This window comes from Oncorhynchus clarkii, chromosome 18, assembly GCF_045791955.1.
Source record: "Oncorhynchus clarkii lewisi isolate Uvic-CL-2024 chromosome 18, UVic_Ocla_1.0, whole genome shotgun sequence".
Classification (NCBI taxonomy): Eukaryota; Metazoa; Chordata; class Actinopteri; order Salmoniformes; family Salmonidae; genus Oncorhynchus; species Oncorhynchus clarkii.
The window spans coordinates 50,652,779-50,668,964 of NC_092164.1; the positions used below are offsets into that span (position 1 = coordinate 50,652,779).

Sequence of the window (16,186 nt, forward strand, 5' to 3'; positions counted from 1 at the left end):
ACAACCACACACACACAAACACAACCACGTTATGATACAAACAAACAAACAAACAAACACACACACACACACACACAAGCACGGAACTATGCTATTACACAAACACATACCCATGTTAACACACACAACTCCTACGCCACCCACAGGAGGGATAATCAATTCAAATTGGAACAGGCTTTGGAACAGAGCGAGAGAGATTGGAACAGAGAGAGAGAGAGAGAGAGGGAGAGCGAGAGAGAGAGAGAGAGAGTGTGTGTCTTTAGCAAATGAGCAAGAGGGATAGTTTAGAAATATGAGAAAAAGAGAAGGAGGAAGTATAAGAGAAAGACTCTCAGTCCACATGCTGACAAGCTTAATCTGTGGTAATGGTATCATAATATAAGATTCAGGGACATTTAACAATGGCTTGAAAGTTTCCTTGGAGCTGGAGGAGACCAGTGAAACTAAGCACACACAAGTGAAGACTTTCTCTCTGTGACAGCGTTGTAAACCCTCTCATAGATCGCTAGAACGTTGTTCCCTTAACAAGGATATTAACCGGAGACAGCTGATCAATGCCTAATGATTGATCAGGTCACCACGGTGATCAATGAGTCTCTTTAATCCCTCTTATTCCCATCCAATCAACTGAGAGAGAGAGATAAATGGAGGATGGTGGGGGAGAGAGAGAAAGGAGAGGGGAGATAAAGAAGAAGTCGAACGTTTACATAGACTTAGGTTGGAGTCATTAAAACTCGTTTTTCAACCACTCCACAAATTTCTTGTTAACAAACGATAGTTTTGGCAAGTCGGTTAGGACATCTACTTTGTGCATGACACAATAATTTTTCCAACAATTGTTTACAGACAGATTATTTCACTTATAATTCACTGCATCCCAATTCCAGTGGATCAGAAGTTTATATACACTAAGTTGACTGTGCCTTTAAACAGCTTGGAAAATTAAAAAATATATATATGTCATGGCTTTAGAAGCTTCTGATAGGCTAATTGACATCATTTGAGTCAATTGGAGGTGTACCTGTGGATGTATTTCAAGACCTACCTTCCAACTCACTGCCTTTTTGCTTGACATCATGGGAAAATCAAAAGAAATCACCTCAGAAAAAATATTGTAGACCCCCACAAGTCTGGTTCATCCTTGGGAGCAATTTCCAAACGCCTAAAGGTACCACGTTCATCTGTACAAACAGTAGTACGCAAGTATAAACACCATGGGACCACGCAGCCGTCATACCGCTCAGGAAGGAGACGCATTCTGTCTCCTAGAGATGATCGTACATTGGTGAGAAATGTGCAAATCAATCCCAGAACAACACCAAAGGACCTTGTGAAGATGCTGGAGGAAACAGGTACCGAAGTATCTATAACCACAGTAAAACAAGTGCTAAATCGACTAAACCTGAAAGGCCGCTCAGGAAGAAAGAAACCACTGGTCCAAAACCGTTTGCAACTGCACATGGGGACGGTTTGTAACTGCACATGGGGACGGTTTATAACTGTACATGGGGACGGTTTGTAACTGCACATGGGGACGGTTTGTAACTGCACATGGGGACGGTTTGTAACTGCACATGGGGACGGTTTGTAACTGCACATGGGGACGGTTCGCAACTGCACATGGGGACGGTTTGTAACTGCACATGGGGACGGTTTGTAACTGCACATGGGGACGGTTTGTAACTGCACATGGGGACGGTTTGCAACTGCACATGGGGACGGTTCGTAACTGCACATGGGGACGGTTTGCAACTGCACATGGGGACGGTTTGTAACTGCACATGGGGACGGTTTGTAACTGCACATGGGGACGGTTTGTAACTGCACATGGGGACGGTTTGTAACTGCACATGGGGATGGTTTGTAACTGCACATGGGGACGGTTTGCAACTGCACATGGGGACGGTTAGCAACTGCACATGGGGACAAAGATCGTACATTTAGGAGAAATGTACTCTGGTCTGATGAAACAAAAATAGAACTATTTGGCCATAATGACCATTGTTATGTTTGGAGGACAAAGGGGGAGGCTTGCAAGCCGAAGAACACCATCCCACTGTGAAGCACAGGGGTGGCAGCATCATGTTGTGGGGGTGCTTGCTGCAGGAGGGACTGGTGCACTTCACAAAATAGATGGCATCACGAGGCAAGAAAATGATGTGGATATATTGAAGCAACATCTCAAGACATCAGTCAGGAAGTTAAAGCTTGGTCGCAAATGGGTCTTCCAAATGGACAATGACCCCAAGCATACTTCCAAAGTTGTGTCATAATGGTTTTAGGACAACAAAGTCAAGGTATTGGAGTGGCCATCACAATGCCCAGACCTCAATCCTATAGAAAATGTGTATTTTATACTGATAACAAGTTCAAACAGGTGCCATTAATACAGGTAACGAGTGGAGGACAGAGGAGCCTCTTAAAGAAGAAGTTACAGGTCTGTGAGAGCCAGAAATCTTGCTTGTTTGTAGGTGACCAAATTCTTATTTTCCACCACAATTTGCAAATAAATTTAGGGATTTTTTTTCTCATTTTGTCTGTCATGGTTGAAGTGTACCTATGATGCAAATTAAAGGCCTCTCCCATCTTTTTAAGTGGGAGAACTTGCACAATTGGTGGCTGACTAAATACTTTTTTGCCCCGCTGTAGGTAATGCCCCCTAGAGGACCTAATGGGCATAACCAAGCTCTCACACGCTGAGAAAACCCACTGACACACACACTGACTCATCATTGAGGTAAAAGCTGACACAAAACTAAGCACACACACACACACACACACACACACACACACACACACACACACACACACACACACACACAGACTGGGTGGAGAGCTGGGGTGTATATAAGGGGTGCCTCTCTCTCTGAGCGGAGAAGTCCCTTCATCCCTCTCTCAAACACTCCTCCAACACAAGGACTCTCTTTCCTCAAGGTAAGAACAGCACTTCTTCCTTCCTTTTCTCTCTCGCTCTGTGAGTGATTTTCTATATTTCTCTACCTTTATTCAGTTAATTGAGAACAAATTAATTACCAAATTGGATGTAGTTGTTCTTGAGTCAGGAATAAGTACAAGATCTCTGGAGAACAATATTTTAACTGAATTATTTTTTCATTAATCCAATTGCTATATTTTCTTGTTAGGTTGTGTTTGATCAAGTAGATAAATGATGTAGCGTGGACTGCTGTGTGTGTAATGAGTGATATGGTGAAGTGTATGTAAATGATCGGTTGAAGTGTTGCAGCTGAAGTGTAGGTTTAGTGATGGGAACAGCTGACAGTGACCTCACTGGTCTCCCATAGACCACTTTACAGACTGTCAACATTTATCAGTCATTCAGATTGACAATTACTGTGCCACACATTTGTGTCATTTTATCTTTTAGCGATCACTTTAGTCTACGTCCTATTATATTCTCTTATATTCTATTGTAGCATATTTTATTTGGACTAATAATCTGGACAAGAAGTTCAGTCATTCAGTTATTTTCTGATTTAATGAGTGAAGAGATCTCTGAGGGGAGGGAAGAAACAGATCAGGAGTGAAAGAGAAGGAAAAGGTTTTCCTAAGTCTCTCCAGACCATTTCAGTAACCTCATCACATCACTAATGCCTCTTTGGGATGAACAAGTCAAGACTTCCAGTAAATGAGTGAAGGGGTGTCTTGCTTTTCACCGACAGACAAAAGAAGTAGTTTAACCATTCACACCTTTATGTCACATTCCTCTCCTCCCACTCCTCTCACCGCTACCCCTCTTCCCCTCTACCCCTCTTCCCCTCTTCCCCTTTACCCCTCTTCCCCTCTTCCCCTCTTCCCCTCTACCCCTCTTCCCCTCTACCCCTCTACCCCTCTTCCCCTCTTCCCCTCTACCCCTCTTCCCCTCTTCCCCTCTTCCCCTCTACCCCTCTACCCCTCTTCCCCTCTACCCCTCTACCCCTCTTCCCCTCTACCCCTCTTCCCCTCTACCCCTCTTCCCCAGATGACGGCGGGGTTGTGTGTGTGTGTTCTGTTGGTGGTCCTGTCCACTAGCTGTTTGGGACGACCCCAGTCCTCTCCCCCCCTCCAAGAGGGCGACCCTGCCATGCCCCCTTCCTCTGAAGGTAAGAACAGGGAGATCACACCTGGGTGTCAAATACATTTCAATCTAATACGTTCAAATGCTTTAGCTGAGCTTGATTTATCTTTCCTGGTACAATGGAACTGATGGATACGTTTTGTTCAAACTGGTGTCCTGATGATATGATGAATGTTTATGCTTTTTACGACAATCCTTGGGCTCTAGAAAGACGCACTAGCAATAACAGATTATAATCAATCAATTATTATCATAATATTTTTACCTATGTCATTGAATTGCACCAACCAACCCAAGACAGTAGACAAAAGCTAACAAGGTGTTTCGTACTCCCTTTGATAGCACGTCTTGAAGCCTACGCCCACTTCCTCTCCAAGCCACGCCTCAGACAGACACGCTCCGCCCCTTTGGACAATACCGTCCCATATACGGCAGAAGAAGACGGAGACTCCAGAGCCAACCTCAGTGAATTGTTGGCTAGACTCATCTCTTCACGGAAGGGTGAGTGAGTGAGTGAGTGAGTGAGTGAGTGAGTGAGTGAGTGAGTGAGTGAGTGAGTGAGTGAGTGAGTGAGTGAGTGAGTGTATTGTGTGTGTGTGTGTGTGTGTGTGTGCGTGCGTGCGTGCGTGTGTGCGTGTAAGAGACAGAGAGAGAGATTGAGAGAGAAAAAGAAAGAGAGAGACATGCAGGAGAGAGAGGCTTGAGGGTGAGTGGAAAGAGAGAGATGAGGGAGAGAGAAGAGAGAGAATGAGAGAAAGGTATGAGGGAGAGAGGGAAGAAAGAGAATGAGAGAAAGGTATGAGGGAGAGAGGGAAGAAAGAGAATGAGAGAAAGGCATGAGGGAGAGAGGGAAGAAAGAGAATGAGAGAAAGGTATGAGGGAGAGAGGGAAGAAAGAGAATGAGAGAAAGGTATTAGGGAGAGAGAGAAGAGATAGAATGAGAGAAAGGTATGAGGGAGAGAGGGAAGAAAGAGAATGAGAGAAAGGTATGAGGGAGAGAGGGAAGAAAGAAAATGAGAGAAAGGTATTAGGGAGAGAGAGAAGAGAGAGAATGAGAGAAAGGTATGAGGGAGAAAGAGAAGAGAGAGAATGAGAGAAAGGTATGAGGGAGAGAGGGAAGAGAGAGAATGAGAGAAAGGTATGAGGGAGAGAGGGAAGAAAGAGAATGAGAGAAAGGTATGAGGGAGAGAGAGAAGAGAGAGAATGAGAGAAAGGTATGAGGGAGAGAGGGAAGAGAGAGAATGAGAGAAAGGTATGAGGGAGAGAGGGAAGAGAGAGAATGAGAGAAAGGTATGAGGGAGAGAGGGAAGAGACAGAATGAGAGAAAGGTATGAGGGAGAGAGGGACGAAAGAGAATGAGAGAAAGGTATGAGGGAGAGAGAGAAGAGAGAAGATGAATAAAGCTCACATTGTTCTCTTCAAGTAATTTTTAAAGTCCATTTAGGACCTCTCCCTCTCTCTTTCACTCTGACCTCTATTACAGTGAGAGTGTTGTTTGGTCTAAATGGCTGGTGGTTTAGAAAAGCTTTGGTGGTTTGTACATGTAAGTTTGTGAGTGTGTATATCTTTCCGGTCTTTGGCTTTCGTTCCATCTCCTTGTCTCTGCTTTGTCAGTGACAGGATCTATAAAGACACTTGTTCTGTGACAGGATCAGAGAAGATCTCAGTCAGGGCTTTTATACTGCTGACAACAGCTGTAGAGATATTCTGTCTGAGCTTGAGATATTCTGTCTGAGTGATGTTATACACACGCACACACATACACAGACACACACACACACACCTCCATTCAGAAGATAACAGACAGAGAACAGCATGGTGAAGACATGTGGACAGATAGCACCATTGGGCTACTGAAGACAGTCTATCTAATGAGTTAGTATTAGACGTATTCTGTAAGAGGTGTTGTTATACTCAAGCAGTTGAAAATGTAAGTGCCCACTTCAACAACTGTTTTTGATAAAGTTCACAAAACAATCTGAATTCACTACTTCCGTCTGAGAGAAATATATAATTGCTGAGTTCACGTGTTAAACTCATTGGTTAAAAATTTGTTAAGGATCTGCCCCGTTTTTTTTCAATTTTCGCCTAAAATGACATACCCAAATCTAACTGCCTGTAGCTCAGGCCCTGAAGCAAGGATATACATATTATTGGTACCATTTGAAAGGAAACACTTTGAAGTTTGTGGAAATGTGAAAGGAATGTAGGAGAATATAACACATTAGATCTGGTAAAAGATAATACAAAGAAAAAAACAACCGTTTAAAAAAAAAGAAGTTTTGTACCATCATCTTTGAAATGCAAGAGAAAGGCCATAATGAATTATTCCAGCCCAGGTGCAATATAGATTTTGGCCACTACATGGCAGCAGTGTATGTGCAAAGTTTTAGACTGATCCAATGAACCATTGCATTTCTGTTCCAAATTTTGTATCAATACTGTCCAAATGTGCCTGATTTGTTTATTAATAACTTTTGAAGTTCAAAACTGTGCACTCTCCTCAAACAATAGCATGGTATTGTTTCACTGTAATCACTACTTTAAATTGGACAGTGCAGTTAGATTAACAAGAATTTAAGCTTTTTGCCAATATCAGATATGTCTATGTCCTGGGAAATGTTCTTGTTACTTACAACCTCATGCTAATCGCATTAGCCTACGTTAGCTCAACGTCCCGCAGGGGACCTACCGATCCTGAAGACGTTTTTAAAGGTCCAATGCAGCCATTTATTTATGGGTAACAATTAAGTACCTTACTGTTATTGTCTTTAATTAAATGGTTAAAAATCATTTTAAAAAATAGCTTCTTTGCAAAGGGACATTTCTCAAGCAAGAATTTTGCTAGGAATGTTTGGATTGGTCTGAGTAGGGAAGGGAAAACAGATAATTAGCTGTTATTGGCAGAGAGGTTTGGAACACTTTCTTATTGATCCATTAACTAATTTACCACATGGTGATGTCACCTAGCCTGACGACTCACACTAAATTGTTCCGCTGCTCTGTCATTCGCTACATACTTTAGTCTGAGGCTGCCACCAATGAAGTTGTTTGTGGTGAAGAGAGGCATTGTACAAAACAAAGTCATCATCGATCGGATTGTCTTCAACCAATCAGAGTATCAAAGCCAACAATGAATCTTCTACGTGTGTTCTGATTCTGGTCCAACCCATTGGTTTCTGGACCATTTACACGGCCCCAAATGTGCTCGCATTCGGTGAAGGGTCAGGACGTACTCAGATCCATACTTACAGTGTAGAAGAAACTAAAGTCCGTGGACGTGGCGTTGCATTTGGCCGGAGCAAGGAGTCTGGGTAGCCAGGCAATGTGTCACCATTGAAGGCCAAAAGTCCATACCACCAAAACAAGCTGAAACCTTTTCAAACAGCCCTTACACTGAAAGGGCATTATAATCATTTTCACAATATTTTTCCAACCTCATTGTGTGGAAATATATATAAAACACGGGAAAATCTAGTTTTTTGACTGCACTGGTCCTTTAAAGCAACAAGCCAACAATTCTAACTTTATTGTTTCAAAAGTTAATGTTCACAGTTTGTACCATGAAATCACAACCTACACAGCTAGTCTGTTATTATGCCACAAGAGATAGAGGGAATAGAACAAGCCAGAAAAAAAGAGAGAGGGAGAAAGAGAGATGGAACAAGAGGGGCATGATATTGCAGCTCTGAACCCTGTTAGTAAAGACTATTATTAATTCTATAATCAGACGGAGGGTTGGGCTTAGAACACTGGCCTCTGACACACACACACACACACACACACACACACACACACACACACACACACACACACACACACACACACACACACACAGAGAGAGAGTGAGAGATCATTCTGAGACCTGTGAAGTGTCTTGGCTCACAGGAAGCATGTGAAAGACTCTCTGTAACATGCTTGACATTTACACCTCCTACAGTGAATGTGTGTGTCTGTCTGTCTGTGTGTGTGTGTGTGTGTGTGTGTGCGTGTGCGTGTGCGTGTGCGTGTGCGTGCGCGTGCACGCGCGCGTGTGTGTGTGTGTGTGTGTGTGTGTGTGCGTGTGCGTGCGCGTGCACGCGCGTGTGTGTGTGTGTGTGTGTGTGCGTGTGTGTGTGTGTGTGTGTGGGTGTGTGTGTATATATATGTGGGTGGCGTGGGAGGAGTGTTAAAAGCTCCCCAGTGACACGAACACCATTGATATTACCATAGTTCACACGCCAGTCCAAAAATCACAGAAAGATATCTCCAGTGTTAGCTATGTCGTATGTCACCTACTCTCAATCTGGATAATTCATTAGCTAATAAATTACATTCCCACAGAGCTTCTGTTGATACAGTATGTCTCTGCATGCGTGTGGGGTAGCCAAATTGTTCAACCCCCCACAAAGACTCACGCCAGTAGAAGATAGACAGGTGTTATAGCTCTCTCTCTCTGCTTCCTCTGTCCCTCCCTCCCTCTAGGTTCTCTCCGTAAGAACTCAACAGTGAACAGCAGAGCTAGCGGTCTCAGTGCTAACCACCGGATAAAAGACCGAGACTACAATGGGTGGATGGACTTCGGCCGCCGCAGTGCAGAAGAGTACGAGTACTCCTTGTAAAAAAGTAGTCACTCTCTACAAGAAAACAACAAACTCAGTCAATGTCCCCCGATAAGAGTATATTTATTCTGTATTTGTTTGTAAACACTACATGATGCAATATATACATATGCCACATTTTTCAGGAAATCTTTAAAGTTCTGGTTTTCTTTCCTGGTGTTCTGTCTGTTTATGGTTTTGGAGGGAATTGAATGGAATGGAAAAAGGTCAGGTGTTAATGGAAAAATATATATGATGTCATGAGATTAACTTGGATCAATAAAAGTTAAGAATGAACAGTATCTCAACAAATGAGTTCCAAAAGACACGTGCTCACACCCACATAAGCATGCATGCACAGATAACAACTCACACAAATAACATAATACCCTCATGGTATCACCTTAAGACGTTAAACTAGAAATATAAACAGTGAGCAGTGGCTCATTATAATACATAAAGCTGGTAGAACACAGAGCTCACTTTTCTAGGACTCCAGTCCTGCTGCTTTTCAGTTCTCTCAATTAACCAATTAATATAATTTACTGATTTTTAAAGTGCAACGATTGGTCAGAGTGCACACACCTGGTTTCCCAGGACTGAATCAGACTTTGATTAAAAGGATGAAAACTAGCAGATGCTGCAGCTGTGCCCCCTTCACTTAAAAACATGTCATTTGTGAACAACAGTACTGCCTGACATAACTGGTGTGCAACAACAAACGACAGGGAATAGACTTCAACATCACGTTGCGATTCATATTTACTGTGTGTTGTTGACCAACATCATTGAATGGCAGATTTACCAAACATCAAGCCCAGTCACTGAAATTGAAGTTGAAATTATATAGGGAAATGTAGATCTTGATGTGTTACCAATTCAATCTGGTTTTTATATAAATTGCTTAAGTTGACAAAATGTTTAAATAACATGAAAGATTAGGTTAACCTGTTTGTGCCCGATCGGAATGTTGGCCTACATACTAAACTGAAAATGAAAGAGTGTTTGGAGATACAGTATCTTAGGACAGACCACAGTGAAGTGTTCTGTTACTTGATGGGAATATCATACCATGAATCCGAGATGAGAAAACACAGGAATCTGGAAAATACTCAAATCATAAATAGCCTTTATTTTATGTTCTGCTTGGTTTGTGTTCTGTCTGTTCTGTTTCTCTCTACCTGCTGAGATAAAGGCGGTTGGAGATAGACTGTAAAGTGACTGGAACGCTGGTGGTCTAACTGGTGGAGATAAAGACTGTTGGAGATAGACTGTAAAGTGACTGGAACGCTGGTGTTCTAACTGGTGGAGATAAAGACTGTTGGAGATAGACTGTAAAGTGACTGGAACGCTGGTGTTCTAACTGGTGGAGATAAAGTAATGACTGCAGTGTAAACAGATACTGCTCATTCATTTCCTAATAAATAAACCAATTAATAACCAAATCACATCATCAATAACCCAATCACATCATCAATAAGACAATCTAGAGACAATCTCATGAGCACAGTAAACACAGACGGGGTCAATTTTGACAGAGATGTGACAAAGAATAACCCAATCCCATCATCAATAACCAAATCACATCATCAATAACCCAATCCCACCATCAATAAGACAATCACCAGACTATCTCCTGAGCACACTAAACACAGAACGGGTACATACTGACAGAGCTGAGACAGCGAACAGGTAAATATCTGGTAAATATTGACAGAGCTGAGACAGAGAACCGGTACATATCTGGTAAATATTGACAGAGCTGAGACAGAGAACCGGTACATATCTGGTAAATATTGACAGAGCTGAGACAGAGAACCGGTACATATCTGGTAAATATTGACAGAGCTGAGACAGAGAACAGGTAAATATCTGGTAAATATTGACAGAGCTGAGACAGAGAACCGGTACATATCTGGTAAATATTGACAGAGCTGAGACAGATAACAGGTACATATCTGGTAAATATTGACAGAGCTGAGACAGAGAACAGGTAAATATCTGGTAAATATTGACAGAGCTGAGACAGAGAACCGGTACATATCTGGTAAATATTGACAGAGCTGAGACAGAGAACAGGTAAATATCTGGTAAATATTGACAGAGCTGAGACAGAGAACCGGTAAATATCTGGTAAATATTGACAGAGCTGAGACAGCGAACCGGTACATATCTGGTAAATATTGACAGAGCTGAGACAGCGAACCGGTATATATCTGGTAAATATTGACAGAGCTGAGACAGAGAACCGGTACATATCTGGTAAATATTGACAGAGCTAAGACAGAGAACCGGTACATATCTGGTAAATATTGACAGAGCTGAGACAGAGAACCGGTACATATCTGGTAAATATTGACAGAGCTGAGGGAATGAAGAGAAATGGACAGAGATGAAATGTGAAGAACATATTCACTTATTCACCTCAGGACAGAGAGTAGTCCATGACAAGTAGAAGAATAGACAGAAGTACAGCACATCACTGCTATAATAGATATTCAGCAATGGGTATTATAGCCCAGACGTTCCCAAACTTTTTTGCTTCCTGACCCACCAATTGAGGTGTATTTCGAGTCGCAGTCCATCATAAGGGTTGAGAGGTGGAAAAACATACACAGACCAAAGAATAAATAAAAAATATTTTCTAGGCAGTGGAGAGAACATTCTGCCCTTTCATAGCTAATCTCCTGCAATCCTATACATCCTTCCATGTTGCAGATTAAAAGATAATTTCATACAATTCTATGGATTGTACATGGCTAATGCTTTGTTCTTATGCTCAAACATAACAAAATCAATGGAGGCCTGATGGTGTAACTGCAATTTTGTTGATTGTAAATGTTCAAAGATTATAGGCTATTATTGAAAAATATATAGCTCCATTATCTTTTCTACATAGTTTTTATTTGGTTTTAGTCATTTAAGTTTACACTGAAAGGGTTTTTCTATCCTGAAAATGTATATATTAAAACATGTGGTTAAAGTCATCCCACAACCCACATGGACACCTTCTGCGAACCACAAGTGGGTCCCGACCCACAGTTTGGGAACCACCGCAATAGGCCTACATTGGTGGTACATGGCGTGAGATTAAATGCTTCAGTGATAATGGTTCAGATGTCCAAGAGAGAATTTCAAAGAAGGGCATTTCCATGTAAAGAGCCCTATGAGCATTAACGTGAAGTTCATAAGAGAACATTACATTTGGTTGCAAATTAAAGCTAAGAGTCTGTTTTTTGAATGTTTTATTAAGGCATGTCTACTTTCCATAAAAAGTTAGGAACAGGCAAAGGCTTTGATTTTTGGTCAAAGCGATGGAAAAGGGTCTTAGAAAACAGCTAGCAGCAAAAGTCTTAAAAGGTATTAGAAATACATCCAAACACAATGTTGAAGTAAAAACTCCTGACAACTAACAGCAACACTTTGCAACACAAAAATGATTTGCCTTCTGTAAGTTTAAGAAATATAGCCTAGTGTCTTTTCATTTTCAAAATACAGTATTACTTACTGTATTGTGTACTGTATTGTGCTATACTGTACTCTACTGAACTATACTCTACTATCAAGGCACAAGGCGAGACCCAGATGCAGACACAGGAGACAGATAGTTGGAGTCTTACAAGGTTTATTAATCCAAAGGGGTAGGCAAGAGAATGGTCGTGGACAGGAAAAAAGGTCAAAACCAGATCAGAGTCCAGGTGGTACAGAGTAGCAGACAGGCTCGTGGTCAAGCCAGGCAGAATGGTCGGTCAGGCAGGCGGGTACATTGTACTGTACTGTGATGTCTTAACTTGTTTGGGAGCAGAGCTCCTTACAATAATAGCCAGTGTGTAGAATAATACCCAAACATGCAAAGGAGGATATGACATATTTCTACCTTTGTGTTGCTATTCAGGATACATCACCATGAAGAGAATGACATGCATAATGATGCATTTCTTGACAGTACAGTTCAGGGAACCATGATGTCATTCTGTTACCGTCATTCTGTTACAGCGTTTTAATCCACTTCACTTACTGTAGTTCAATAACCAAAGTCAAGGTCTTGACGAACCATCAAACAGGAAAAGCGTCAATATAGGGCCAAGATTGAATTGTACTACACCGGCTCCGACGCTCGTCTTATGTGGCAGAGCTTGCAAACTATTACAGACTACAAAGGGAAGCACAGCCGCGAGCTGCCCAGTGACACGAGCCTACAAGAGGAGCTAAATCACTCCTATGCTCGCTTCGAGGCAAGCAACACACACTGAGGCATGCATGAGAGCATCAGCTGTTCCAGGCGACTGTGTGATCACGCTCTCTGTAGCCGACGTGAGTAAGACCTTTAAACAGGTCAACATACACAAGACTGCGGGGCCAGACGAATTACAAGCACGTGTGCTCCGGGCATGTGCTGACCAACTGGCAGGTGTCTTCACTGACATTTTCAACATGTCCCTGATTAAGTCTGTAATACCAACGTGTTTCAAGCAGACCACCATAGTCCCTGTGCCCAAGAACACAAAGGCAACCTGCCTAAATGACTACAGACCCGTAGCACTCACGTCTGCAGCCATGAAGTGCTTTGAAATGTTGGCAATGGCTCACATCAACACCCTTATCCCAGAAACCCTAGACCCACTCCAATTTGCATACCTCCCAAACAGATCCACATATGACGCAATCTCTATTGCACTCCACACTGCCCTTTCCCACCTGAACAAAAGGAACACCTATGTGAGAATGCTATTCATTGACTACAGCTCAGCGTTCAACACCATAGTACCCTCTAAGCTCATCACTAAGCTAAGGATCCTGGGACTAAACACCTCTCTCTGCAACTGAATGAATCCTGGACTTCCTGACGGGCCGCCCCCAGGTGGTGAGGGTAGGTAGCAACACATCTGCCACACTGATCCTCAACACTGGAGCTCCCCAGGGGTGCGTGCCCAGTCCCCTCCTGTACTCCCTGTTCACCCACGACTGCATGGCCAGGCACGACTCCAACACCATCATTAAGTCTGCAGATGACACAGTGGTGTCAGTGGTAGGTGGTAGGACAATGGTAGGCCTGATCACCGACAACGACGAGACAGCCTATAGGGAGGAAGTCAGAGACCTGGCCGGGTGGTGCCAGAATAACAACCTATCCCTCAACGTAACCAAGACTAAGGAGATTATTGTGGACTACAGGAAAAGGAGGACCGAGCACGCTCCCATTCTCATCGACGGGGCTGTAGTGGAGCAGGTTGAGAGCTTCAAGTTCCTTGGTGTCCACATCAACAACAAACTAGAATGGTCCAAACACACCAAGACAGTCGTGAAGAGGGCACGACAAAGCCTATTCCCCCTCAGGAAACTAAAAAGATTTGTCATGGGTCCTGAGATCCTCAAAAGGTTCTACAGCTGCAACATCGAGAGCACTGGTTGCATCACTGCCTGGAACGGCAACTGCTCGGTCTCTGACCGCAAGGCACTACAGAGGGTAGTGTGTACGGCCCAGTACATCACTGGGGCTAAGCTGCCTGCCATCCAGGACCTCTACACCAGGCGGTGTCAGAGGAAGGCCCTACAAATTGTCAAAGACCCCAGCCACCCCAGTCATAGACTGTTCTCTCTACTACTGCATGGCAAGCGGTACCGGAGTGCCAAGTCTAGGACAAAAAGGCTTCTCAACAGTTTTTACCCCCAAGCCATAAGACTCCTGAACAGGTAATCAAATAGCTACCCAGATTATTTGCACCCCTCTTTTTACACTGCTGCTACTCTCTTTCTCTTATATGCATAGTCACTTTAACTATACATTCATGTACATACTACCTCAATTGGGCCGACCAACCAGTGCTCCCGCACATTGGCTAACTGGGCTATCTGCATTGTGTCCCGCCACCCACCACCCGCCAACCCCTCTTTTACGCTACTGCTACTCTCTGTTCATCATATATGCATAGTCACTTTAACCATATCTACATGTATACACTACCTCAATCAGCCTGACTAACCGGTGTCTGTATGTAGCCTCGCTACTGTATATAGCCTGTCTTTTTACTGTTGTTTTATTTCTTTGTGTATGTACAGTATTGGTGGGGCCCGAAATGATTAGCACGCTTGATAAAGATATGCAATAATGACAGTATAAAATCAAACTTTCTCACTCAGGAATAATTATCAGTGACAAAGTTACAGAGGGTCAAATTTCATAACTCCAAGACATGGTAATTGTAGCATGTCTTGGCTGTATGATCTTTGAACCTCTGTAACTTTCTCCTTCATCATTATTCACGATTAATTCATGATTATCCGTACTTATGGTAGCATCCACATTAACGTAGAAGTTTTTAGAAACATCTCCTATTCGAATTTACAATAAAAATGACTCCAAAATGACATAATCAGTTATTTATTCGGCACAAAACATTTTAATCTCTTTCTCTGAGCATTTGTGTTAGTATAAAATACATGCAATATAGCTCAGTATTTGAATTATTTATTTTATACAGTCATTTTATACACTCCCCAAAGCACACACATCCTTGGGTAGCTCGTCTTTTCAGTTCACTGCAGCTAGTGACTGGAATGACTTGCAACAAACACTCAAACTGGACAGTTTTATCTCTTCATTCAAAGAAACAATCATGGACACTGACAGTTGTAGCTGCTTTGTGTAATGTATTGTTGTCTCTACCTTCTTGCCCTTTTTACTGTTGTCTGTGCCCAGTTATATATATATATAATTTTTTATTTTCAAGGGGTGGATCAGCTTTAATATTGCTTCCATCAATGTAATTATCTGCATCATTTCCAATCCCTCATATATTTTTGGGGTAAATATATATATATAAATACACATATACATACACATACCCATATACATACAGTGGGGAGAACAAATTAATTACTTAAAAATCATACAATATGATTTTCTGGATTTTTGTTTTAGATTCCGTCTCTCACAGTTGAAGTGTACCTATGATAAAAAATTACAGACCTCTACATGCTTTGTAAGTAGGAAAACCTGCAAAATCAGTAGTGTATCAAATACTTGTTCTCCCCACTGTATATATATACACACATAAACATTGCTCTGACTGCTGCTGTCAAACCCATATAGCAGAGCAATCTATATCTAATCAAAGGTTTTAAAGACAATTTGAGATGTTTTAGAGAGAATTTCTGATTTGACAGTTTGACATCTCTTTCAGTCATAGGCTAACTTATTAAATAATTTAACTGAAGGAAAACATGTGTAGTGTGTGTGTGTGTGTGTGTTGGTAAAACTAGTGAATTATTCAGGTGGTGTGATGAGGTCTTTACGAAGAGATGTGAGGACTGAGTGTAAACAGAATTCCCTGAGGAGCTGCTAACAACAGATCTAGGATCAGTTTACCCTCCCCAATCCTCACCTCAATCATTAGGAGAGGAAACATAACACACTGATCATTGTCTAGTGGACACTTCATCCTTCTCCCTGAGGAAGTTTGTACTATCACGATTCAGGATAAGAACCAGATGCAGACACAGGAGGCGGATAGTACGATTCACACCATAT

At 42.2% G+C, this 16,186-nt stretch overlaps 1 protein-coding gene across 1 annotated transcript; it reads left to right on the forward strand.

The window, feature by feature from the left end:
• The first annotated feature begins 2,900 nt into the window (after positions 1-2,900).
• LOC139372700 (cholecystokinin-like) lies at positions 2,901-8,945 on the forward strand. The gene is made up of 4 exons (XM_071112489.1): positions 2,901-2,934; positions 3,980-4,100; positions 4,418-4,576; positions 8,540-8,945. Exons 2-4 carry the CDS (start codon positions 3,980-3,982, stop codon positions 8,674-8,676), a joined length of 417 nt encoding a protein of 138 aa, XP_070968590.1. The 5' UTR covers positions 2,901-2,934; the 3' UTR covers positions 8,677-8,945.
• The last annotated feature ends 7,241 nt before the right edge of the window (positions 8,946-16,186 follow it).